This window comes from Parus major, chromosome Z, assembly GCF_001522545.3.
Source record: "Parus major isolate Abel chromosome Z, Parus_major1.1, whole genome shotgun sequence".
Lineage (NCBI taxonomy): Eukaryota > Metazoa > Chordata > Aves > Passeriformes > Paridae > Parus > Parus major.
The window spans coordinates 48,959,271-48,970,877 of record NC_031799.1 but is presented as its reverse complement, the minus strand read 5'-3'; the positions used below and the strand labels follow the sequence as shown (position 1 = coordinate 48,970,877).

General features: G+C 34.5%; 1 protein-coding gene across 7 annotated transcripts in view; it reads left to right on the top strand.

Moving 5' to 3' along the window:
• The window catches only part of IFT74 (intraflagellar transport 74), a 38,001-nt gene that overhangs the window by 12,584 nt on the left and 13,810 nt on the right, over positions 1-11,607 (top strand). For 6 of the 7 annotated variants that reach the window (XM_033520550.1, XM_033520549.1, XM_033520551.1 and 3 more), the window contains exons 9-14: positions 2,729-2,867; positions 3,890-3,952; positions 4,609-4,752; positions 5,911-5,951; positions 7,242-7,321; positions 10,410-10,463. In XM_033520550.1, the coding sequence (XP_033376441.1) occupies positions 2,729-2,867; positions 3,890-3,952; positions 4,609-4,752; positions 5,911-5,951; positions 7,242-7,321; positions 10,410-10,463 (521 nt within the window). The remainder of the gene's footprint in view (positions 1-2,728; positions 2,868-3,889; positions 3,953-4,608; positions 4,753-5,910; positions 5,952-7,241; positions 7,322-10,409; positions 10,464-11,607) is intronic. The other variant, XM_033520553.1, reaches the window with a different exon arrangement.

Sequence of the window (11,607 nt, the reverse complement as noted above, 5' to 3'; positions counted from 1 at the left end):
TGTCTTTGCTGTTATTGGCACTTTTGTTTTGCATAATATCTCAAAACATACTACAATTTTCCAAGCCTCTTCCCTGATTCAGCTTCATCTTTAGTGTTCAAATTACTAGTGGTAATGAATTGTGTTTCTGTGACAGCCATTGCTGATTTTTTTTATTGCCTTTTGAAAAATCTCTAAGTTGCAGCCTCCCCTCAGATGGTGTCTGACAGAGAAGATGCATCACAGTCAATCAGACATTTCTAGTCTCAAGGACATACTTGAACATCTTGAAGGATTTAGCTAGGAGTCTATATCATGTCAGAAAAGAAGAATTGCCTCATGTAAAGAGGCTACTCTATAGTGTGTCCACACACACTTTAAATAGAGGGGGCTGGAAAAGTGGGTTTCTTTCCATGTCCTGCCTTGCACACTTTAAATCTCAGTCATAGATGAGAGAAATCCCATTGAGCTTGGAGACACCACTGTCCTCAAGAGTGGTATTGCTATACATAGAGCAAACTGTATTCTCACTCTTTCGAAGGTTCCAGTGATCTCCAGGAAAGGCACCACGTTTGTATTTAAATACAAGCTCCTTCTAAGTTGTGCTGCAGTGTCTCCAGGAAAATTACATCTTGAGTGGAGATTTCTACTGAAAATCAACACCCTTAGCATTTTGTTGAATTTTTTGCTGCCCTTTCTCTATTTTCTTTCTTCATGTCCACAGTTGGGCTTAATTTGAGAGAAACTGTCACTGCTGAAACCTTGCAACAGCTTTCATTGGCCCACATTGAGGCATGAGGATTATTCAATAAAAGATGTAACATGAAAGCTCCCTGACACAGACCTCCTAGCTCTATGCCTTCCAAAAGGTCTTGGATCAAGCTACTCCTTGTAGCTTAAAAAATGGCTTATTTCCACTGCCACATGTAACTGTAACATAATTAGCCATTTATAAACTGGTATGCTTGCTGTGAGGGCCTCATATTTGGACTGGGTCTGAATAAATTTGTTTTAGTCTCAAGAGGGAATTAAATTCAATGTCACATAACAACTGTCCAAATTTGCCATATTAAGTGGGAGATCATCACTTCAATTTTTTTCATCATCATCAGGTCCAAAGCACTTTTGTGGCTTGGCCTGTTAACCTGACAGAATTTCTACATAATATTCTCAGATTCCTGGGGATTATAGATCTTTCTTGGAAGCTATTTGGAAGTGGTTATGCTTGTATAGCTCTTTTGAGAATTCCTTGTAAGTGATCAAAACTGTGGGGAAAGGCTGAGGGAGCTGGCATTGTTTAATGTCCAGAACAGAAGTCTTAGTGGGTATTTTGTCAAAGTAAATACCTGATGGACAGAGGTTAAGAAAATAGAGCTGCTCTTAGTGATGCCTAAGGGCAGGACAAAAGAGAATGACCATGTATTGGAGAACAGGAAAGTACATTTAAATATTAAGAAAAACTTTTATGTTTGTAAGAGTGAAGAAATATCAAAGCATTGCCTAAACAGGTTATGGTGTATCCATCCTTCACGATACTGAAAACCTGAAAAAGACACAGACAGCCTGCTGTTTTGAAGAGACTGTGCTTCAAGTAGTGCACAGGTTGGAACAGACAACCTTCAGAAGTCCATTCCAATGTCAACTCTACTCTGCCTCTACAATATTTTCATTATTGTCTTACCCTGAAATTATCATTATGCAGTTCAACTATTTTGCATCATCTCTTAAACTTGAGGGCATTCTTGACTGCAGTCTTTGATCCAGTCATGTCAGTTACACAATTTACAACTTGTCCTGCTACAACTCAGGAAGAGTTAATGAAAAGGAGAAAGAAGAAAATCCTGAAGGAAGGTATTCAGCTGATTTTGGCATTCTTAACAGGAGAAATCACTCTGGAAGCAAGCAAACCATTTAAGCAATCTTTCATGATCAGTGAAGGGAATGAAGGTATACTCTTCAGGGTCGCAGGAGTGGGTGTTTTTTTAAAATTTCCTCTTGGTATGTTCTCAAATTGACTCTAGCTTTCAGGAATTTCATGGTAATTTCTAGACTTACCATAAAACAGTGAGAACAGTTCTTTATGTGCCCTTTAAATCTTTTAAGACAGTTGCTTATAGCTCACTATAACTGGAATGGTAAAGCTTTTATATTTGCAAACTATCAATTTCCTAATAAGATTAAAGTCCTGGATGAAGAATGTAAAAAATGCCTAGTTTCTTTGCTACTGCTTATTTAAAAAACTACGCTGCTCAGACCTCTGGAGCCACTCTCCATTCTTGAGTAATCAACAATTTTTTGCAAAGAGTAATCTCTTCATCATCATCTCCTGCTGCTGCCAGGTCCTGTTATCTGTATAATTTATTTTCTTAGTGTGTATTCACAAATTGCATACCAGCTTCCTCATTTGAAACTGCCTGTTTTTACTCCAGAAATTCACTGATTGAGAGGGAGTACTATACTTTCGCCAGTGTTGAGGCTAATGCAGATCGACAGTGTAGGAGTGTTGGAAAACACCATGCAAATATTATAAAGGAAGAGAATTCTTCATCTTCTCTACATTTCGTGAATGTTTGTATAGCTAATTCAGCTCCTCCAAGATGATATACAAGTTGGTAACTACTTTTTAAAGAGTCTAGGCTTGTTGTGTTACACTGAGCACTTCAGTGAAGCTGAAGGAATACTGGAGTTTGAAATGAGTGCTTACAATAAATACTAATTAGTGAAACTTAAGAAACCCATATTTTTACAGCTTGGAAAAGAGAATTAAAGATGTAGAAGAGAATATCGAGCGTGAAAAGGTTGCAGCAGATGACATAATGAAAGACATGTCGCAGGAAAATCAAGCTAAATATATGGAGCTAAAAGCTGCTAATGAAAAACTCTCCCAGGTTGGTTTGTTTCATTATACTTACCCAAAATATTTCTTAAACTGGCTTCATGGGGTTTAGATAAAATCTAAGTACTAAAGAGCTCAGCAACAGAGTAATACAACAAAAAAGCTTGCTGGTATCTTTATCACTTGTAGAAGTTCCTGAAAACAGAGTTATTGACTAAGACCAAATACTTTGTCTTTTTGTATTTCATATTTCAAGAAGAAATAATGTTTACAATTTTCTGTTTTAATTTAGGGTTTGACATGCAGTTTTTAAAAGCTACTGCAATATTTAGACGTTTCATCATGTGTAAAAAGCAAGCAAAAAGGAAAAAGAACCCCAGCAATTTTTGTAGTTCACTTGAGTAGAAGGTTTTCTTGTGGTGTAAAAAAGTGAATCTCTAGCTTTTTTATTATTATTATTACTGTTATTATTGTATGTCTGAATGTATCAGAAAAAAATGGACTGGGCTTTATAAAATGTTTGTTCCTTCACTAATCCTAATGTTAACAACAGGAGTAACATTTCTAGGCTCTCTGGGACGATCTAGTTCAAGCCATACAGTCTTAAAAGTTTCTCTGTATAGTCTGTACAGAGATGACTTCAGTATTTCTCATCTGTCATAGAATGAGCTGAATCAGTAGTCAAGGCTTACCTGTCTCTTCTGGACTATGAAGAAACTGTCATGGTTGGTTCAGATTTTAAAATTTGACTCTAAACTTCTGAAGTACAGATAATAAGTTCCACCCGTGATACTGATTTTAAGAAGAAAATAGTAGAAAAAGAGACAACAATTTTTTGGTAGTAGCCCAACTGCAAATAACAATGATTATGGTAATGGAAAAGTTGTGTGCTGAAGGCAAGTGTCTACTACATCTGAGTTATGTGAAGGAGCTGGACAGAGTCTTGTCTTTCAGATTTTTAGGAGCAGCAATGGGATGGTTAACAGCATTCAATACATACTGAGGTTTAGAGCAAAAAATTAGGTAACCAAATAGTAACTTTTATCTGAATTTTGCATTTTGCTTCCTCTTTAGGAGATGGTTGTTCAACAGCAGGAATTGGATGCACTAAATGTAAAGGAAGAGAGTCTAAGAGCTGTATGTATCATAACAAGTGGTCTCTGTACTCACTTCTGTATTCACTCTGTATTCACTCTACTGTATTCACTTCCTTGAATAGTAGTGTAAAGAATAATACAGTAGATAAAATACCTATATATTCTTTCCCTTTAATTTTCAGATATTGTAGAATCATGCTCTAGTATGGGAAGGCAGATCTGCCTCTTTGGTTTCCACTAATCAATTTTGGGTAAAAATGCCTTATGAGGAGAATTTTTTCATACTGGGTCTTTCATGAGCAAAAAGATCTATGAGCTGAAGCATACAATCAGAAAGTATAATTTTCAAGTACCACTAGATATTTTTCAGTCCTTTTGAATGTTGTATATAGTTAATCCTCTAGAAACTGTGAAGTAATAAGTCTCCTCAGAAAATTGGCCCAAGGAAGAACTTGTAGATCAAAAGGTAACCAATAGGGATATACTATTCTAGAAAATGTAGTATTGACAATATGTATTATAAATTTTGCTTTTTATAAAGTACTTTATGAAGTGCCTTTTACTGTCTCTGTGCTTTCTGTAAGGAATAAGCTTCACCTGCAATGTATAGGTAATTTTTGCTTAACTAAAACATGGTTGCCCCAATGCTCTCTTCCCATCTGAAAATACCTAGTAGGCGTTTGCTTTTCCCAACAGGAAATAGCACACTCTGGGGTGAGACACAGAGCTGTGCAGATGTACGAAAAGCTCCATGAACTCAATGAACGTCGAGATCAAATGATTGCTGAGGAAAAGAGCATGGAGTCTCCAGAGGAGGAAAGAGAGAGATTACTAAAGCAGGTAAGAATAGAAAATGTTGTTATGTAAAAGATTCTCCAAGTCAGTATTATTAGGGGTGATAATACTTGAAAATACTTTTTTGACCTTTGCCTTTATTTGTGCTCTAGGCAGTGCAAATAATCTGACATTAAAAATAGTTAATGAATTGGAAGGCTGAGATATTCCAGGTTCAGCCAAAACCTAGAAACCTGTTGTAGTGGGTTCAGAGGAGGACTGTGAAGATAATTCCAGGGCTGGAGCACCTCTTCTATGAGGGCAGGATGAGTCAGTTGGAGCTGTTCATCCTGGAGAAGAGAAAGGTCTGGAGAGAGCCTATAGCAAAGTCCAGTACCTAAAGAGGGTTTATAAAAAAGAGGGTGAGTGACTTTTTTACACAGGTAGAAAATGATAGGATGGGGGAAATAAATTGTTTTAAACTAAAAGACAACTAGATTAACTAGATTATTAATCTAGTTTAACTAGACTAGATGTTAGGAAGAAATTCTTTATTGTGAGGATGGTGAGACACTGGAACACATAGATGCCCCATCACTGGAAGTGTTCAAGGCCAGGTTGGATGGGGGCCCTGAGCAACCTGATCAAGTGGTATTGCTGCCCATAGTGTAGGGATGGGGAGTAGGGGGACAGGTGAATTGGAAACAGATGATCTTTAAAGTCCCTTCTAACCCAAACCATTCTAATACTTTAAGAAAACAAAATTTGCACAGTGAGGTTTTCAGCTGGTTCACTTGCTCCTATTCATGCAACTTGTTGGTTGGGAAAACTGATCCAGCTGAACAGCTATTGTAACCTAACTCCAGAAAGTATCCTTATGGGGTACTGAACAGGTGTACTAGTCCAGGAGTAATTGGATCAGTTTACAATGGCCTACACTGTAAATAGCCATTTATACTTTTAATTAACTAGACAATATAGATTATTGGTTTGACTGATCAATGATAAGTAAGTGTATGTGATTTTTTAAGGGTTGATTTTTAAACATTTGGAAGATATAACACTTAAATCATATCACTTTTTTTTGGACTATGTCACACATTTGTAATTTCAAATGTTAAGTTTCTGTCTCTTTATTTTGAATTCAAATTTTTTTTAAAAAAAATTCCATCTTTCCTTTGTAGATTTAATTTCTGAAGTTAAAGTTGTTGAACTTTTTTATAGGTCAAAGATGATAGTCAAAAAATTGCAAGCATGGAAAGACAGTGAGTAACCCCATTATACTGCTGCTATAAATTACATGCATGCCCTAAAGATATATAGTTGTGTTCCTTCACAAAGTCTGTTTCTGCAGACTTTTAGAACATCACCACATCTTCAAACCTGTACTGGGCTTAACCTTCCACGGAGTATAGAATATGTTCTTCTGTTGTGGGTGAACAAGCTTTATAGTGATGAGACATTTAGATCTGCGTAATAAGGTATTTCCATCCCTTATGAACGCATAAGGGATAGAAGAATATAAATATTGAGAATATATATTATTATTGAGAGTATAAATATCTCAATATTTATATTGAGAATATGAATTGGTGATAGCACTGACTTGTTTAAGACTGAGCAAGACATTGATTTGCAAGAGCTCCTCCTCTGGGATAGCTATGAGATGGAACTTGCATTACACTGCAATCACATTTGTAAGTTTGTTTATGTGTTCTTAAAACCTAAGAGTTACAAAATTTCAATGCTGAAGAGTAGAAGGGCATTGCTTTTGATTTTTGGGTACTGGGCCTTTCCAAAGACTGGCCAGAAAGTCAAGTAAATTTTATGATAAATAGTAATATATTGAGGGGTAGATAAAAGAATACAATACTTTCTGGTTTTGAGCTTTTTGATTTCTTTTTCTTGAAAGAAAAATTGAAGTAATTCATAAAATCTCCTAGAAACAATTTTAATTTTTTTTAAGCAATATTCGCAACTATAATTATTGGTTATTTTTTAATGCATTTTAATTGGATAATAAGTTGCTTAATAGAATTTTTTAATAGATAACAATATCAGAGAATTATATTTGAGATTTTACACAGAAATGTGTTAAAGGTAGTTTCATTTCAGACTTTGACTGATTATGTAGCAGAGAGTTTTATTTGGAAATTTCTTAGTGGATTTTACTGAGAACACTTTAAGGAATAGTTATTGAATTTTAACAATTATGTTGTACCTCTCCAAAGCTGAATAGCAGCCAGCAGAGGGACTAGTTGAGTAAGTTGAGAATGATGTTTACTGATTTTACTGATACACAGTTTACTAATGACTTAACAAAAATTGGTATTTAATACAAAGGAGCTACAGTACTTCTACTTAATAAACAGAGGGCTAAAGTGACAGGTGATTTACATATACCTTTTATTATAAAAATAATCATCCTGGTATTCTTTCGGTTTTGGTAAATTTATGTATTTTTTTTTTTATTCTTCTCTCTGCAGTTTTGTCTAAAATAAAGCAAGTAATTTACAACACAGTTTTAACCTTGACTTTAATTATCTGTTTCTTAGGCTGTCAGAAGTAAAAGAGAAAACAGATTATTTTAAAAAGGTCATTCAACGAATTGATATGGATCTGGAAAACCAACGAGGTAATATGATTGGAGTTATAGCAGAGTATGCAGAGCTGCTTCTGTTTGTTCTATAACAAACTGTTACACCTGTGAGTTGCTTGGAACTTTCAGGCTTATGCAAACATCCAGTGCTTATAAGCATGAGAAGTTCTGTGCCTACAGGTACAGCCTTTGCTTTTCAGGCATAGTAAATGGGGCATATTCACTTTAGTGATACATTCAACAAGTTTGTATTGAAAATTACTGTATAAAATGATAGGACAGCTGTCTGGTTTTCCATCCAGTTTTATTTTTAATATTGTTTGAGGAATAGAAGTGTATCTTACTGGAAGCACTACAGAACAAGCTTATATTTAGAAATGCTTTCATTAATTTTAACTTTTATATGATCTGTTGCACTGTCAGTGAATGTGGAATTGAGAATATTTAACAGCAATGTGTAAAGCAGACTGCATTAAGTATTATTTTTATCTGTCTTTGATTCTTGGGTTAATCTTTGCAGTAAGAGTTTGTAAGCTGCCCAGTATTGCCTTAGCTTATATTGAACTCCAGCAAATACATGCTGCTAGTGCTTAGGCTAGGTTAGTTTGGAATTTGTCCTAGCAGGGGAAGTTACGGTTCTGGAAGAAGTAACTTTAGTTTGAGCATGGGCCCTTAATAGCTGTGAAAGGTTCTCCATAAAATGAAGATTCATGCAATGGAAAACATTCTTTTGATGATAAGAAATCTTGTTCAGATAGGAATTACATAAATACACGCATTCTGAAAGTCTTTACAGCAGGTTATTTAAGGAATTGATATTCTTCTTACTTTATGCCTTTTTTTGTGCAGTTAGTGTAAAATCTAGCTGTAAGTTTCTTCCAGGTGAATAAGTATCTAAATATCTCCATCTAAAATGTTTCAGACATCTGTTTATCATCTTTAGCGTAGCAAAGTATTTAATATCTCTACAGATATTTCTTCTTTTTTTGCAAATAATTTATTAAGACTGCTTTATTAGCTTTTGTGTTTCCAGATAATACCATTGCAAACTTTATTGTTCTTTAATTTTTCCTTTTTTGTTTGGCTTGCAATCATTTTTTATTTTAATTTTGGAGAAATGCAGAAGGTAAGAAGCAAGTTGCTTTTCACTTTTTATAGTTCAGTGTACACACACAATCATTCATTGCTGAACTGGGTTTTTCACTGTTTCAGAGAAATAAGGCTTTTGAAGAAGAGAGTTTGACGCATATGTGGGAGAAAGCATGTGCTCTCTGTCAGCATATCAGAAGCAGTCAGAATATTCAGAATCAAGTTACTTTGTGTTATAATGCAGAGGGAATTATACCTCTCTGTGTAACACAAAAGGAATAAAGGTATTCATATAGAATAGCTTTAAGACACAGAAATGTAAATTCCCAATGCTGCCTTCTCTAGTGAATGGAGAGAGAATCACAGATGGCCATTCATACTTCTGCTCTAAATCAGCATCTTGATGTGTCGCTGAAATTTCTGTGCTCTCTCCGTCACCAGTGACTTTACCTCTGGATCAGTATTTAAACATCATCACATAGCATTCCCCAAATTCAGCTCTGAAGTTTTTTATATAAATATCAGGTGAAAGAAGCAGTAAAAAAAAATAAACTAAGGATTTTTTAATATTTTAGGATAAATATTTCAGTGTTAGAAATATTTCTGAGCAGGAAAAAGACATGCTGAAATAACTATTTTTAGGTTTTGTCTGAAAAAAATATAAATAAGTAAATAATTCACCCACTTATTACATGGTCTATATACTAACAGGTAACTTAATGATTAGTCAAAGTTAGCATTAAATCATAATGTAGCAGACTGAATCCTTCATACATTGAAGGAGAGGTTAAAATACTTGTGTATTAATGGCATATTTTAAAGAAAGCTTAATGAAAAGACATCTCAAAGTTGTGGTCCTCAAATATTTTTTTTCTATGAACACTTGGCAGCTCATGTAACTCTGTTTCATGGCTGACCATTACTAGAATTTTTTAGAGTAGAACAGGCTAAGTTATTAACTATTGGAGCCTTGCCTTGCAGTATGAGAGTCCAGCAAGGAACAAAGCCACAGCTGCAAGGAAGCTGAAGAATCAAAGTCCCTTAGGGCCCCTCAGGTGTTCTGAGTGTTTGTATATACTAGATAAAAAGGAAAGCATGGGTTGCATAATGAGAAAGTCGTGGAGAAAATTGCTTGCTCAGTTTTATCTGTACCTGTTTTGATTCTTCTACTTTGTATCCTTTAAAATTAAAAAATTATGTTAAAACAGGCTCAATTAAAAATTTAGATGTTTGAAACTTAAAATTATTTCTAAGAAATTAATTGTCTCATCTTCTTGTGACAAATGTGTCAGGTGTCCCGCTTTACTAATGCATGTAAATTATGAGTTATTTATTTAGCAGTTGAATTTAAAAATAAGGTGAATATGTATGTTATTCCTTACTTCTAATACCAGTCTATTGAAGGTGTATGGAAATGGTCTTTCAAACTTAATTGTAGAAAGCTTTCTGTACATTTTATATTCCTAGACCATTGTTTATACAGTACTCCTGTTTATTTCGTTGAGATTATCAGTTTCTTGGAAGCTTTATGAAAGTCCATTCTAATAGGTAAAAGTGCACTTGAAGTGGCTTATATATTAAACAGGGCTGCAGAAAGTTTTAACTAATTATGGTGCCGAAATACACATAGACATTTGTTCTCTATTATTGAAATTCACTTGACTTCAGAGCAACCCTGTGAACTTCCTTTGTCCAAACTAAGTATTAACCCACTCGATCTATCTATCAGAAATTGTAAACCCTAAAAGGTTGTCAAAATTGCATCGAGGCTGATTTATTAAGCTGTCTTATTTTTTAATATATGTAGATGTATATGACATACATAATGACATATATACATGTATGACTATGACATATATACATATATGTATATGACATACAGTTAGTTGAATACCGACTACAGTAAATTAAATAGGATGAATCCTGTAGTTTCTAGGCATGTAGAAATTTTATTTTTGAATCAGATATTTTACCTTCCTGAAGGAATCCAGGCCTGAGACAGTATAAAGTTAAATCAATGTTACATCTCTTGTAGGAGAAGAAAATTGGAAATACAGGGAGTTGAAGAAGAGGGAAGAAAGCATGGACAGTAAGTTGTCTAATATTATTTACCTTAATAATACATATATATATAATTTGGCCTAATTTCACTAAATTACACATTTTGTTTTATTCTTAAAACAATTAGTTTATAGCTGCAAAGAATTGGTATGCTGATCTTTGCATAATGTTCTGTGGTCTTGTTCTATGGACAAGATAATTGATTTCTTATGGACAGTCACAGATATTTGGAGCTTCTTTCAAGGTTTTTCATCAACCATTAAATGTCATAGGAACACAACTTTATTTTATGAAAAAAAAACTGTAATTAATTGATTGAGTGATTAAAAGCAGAATTTCAAAATGGAAGACTGTAGATATAATGTCATTCTCTAAAAGCAGGGCTTCTCCTATCTATTTACTCAAGATGAATATTGCTAAAACTTAGATACATGTCAAAAAGTTCTAATGTTGTAGACTTTAGTAGCTACTCACAGAGGATGAAAACAAATGGGTTTAAGTATACCTTATTCCTTGTATAATGTAGTAGACAGCTTACAAAAAACGTTGGTTTGATATTCAGCAGAAGGGAAGATGGTCAAGTAAACATGCCATGGAGACTCAAGGGGTATAATAGTTTTTTTTAAGTGTTCTTTAAAAATGTTTGATATATCTTAGAGCTAGCATGAAAGAAAGATCTTGGGTAATAATAAAAGAAGGTAAGTAAGACAAAACAAGAGGGGTTTCTGTGTTTTCAAGTTACCAGATTTCCTGAGAAGCAAAACGACAAAAGCTCACCTGACTTGCATTTTCAGTATTAGTACAGATGGTGTCCACAGGGCTTGACTTCTTGAGTTTTGGTTCTGCTTCTACCCTTCATAAAGATTATTGATAAACTTCCAGACCAGTTAGTGATTTGGGGGACCTGTGACCTAAGAGATTTGTGGGAACATGCCAGGAGTCTTAAGGATGGGAAAAGAGTAAATATGGTGACTATGTAGAAGAAGAGGGGACAGGGAAATAGGGGCCAGTCAGATCAGTATCAGTTTCCAGAAATGATCAGGGGAAAATATGCAAGCAAACAATAAGTAAATGTTACAGGAATGGGAATGTGAATAACACTAGTATTGACTTGTCAAGTACAAACAACTTGTTTTCCTTTTTTTTGGTGTCAGAAAAATACTGCAGAAAAA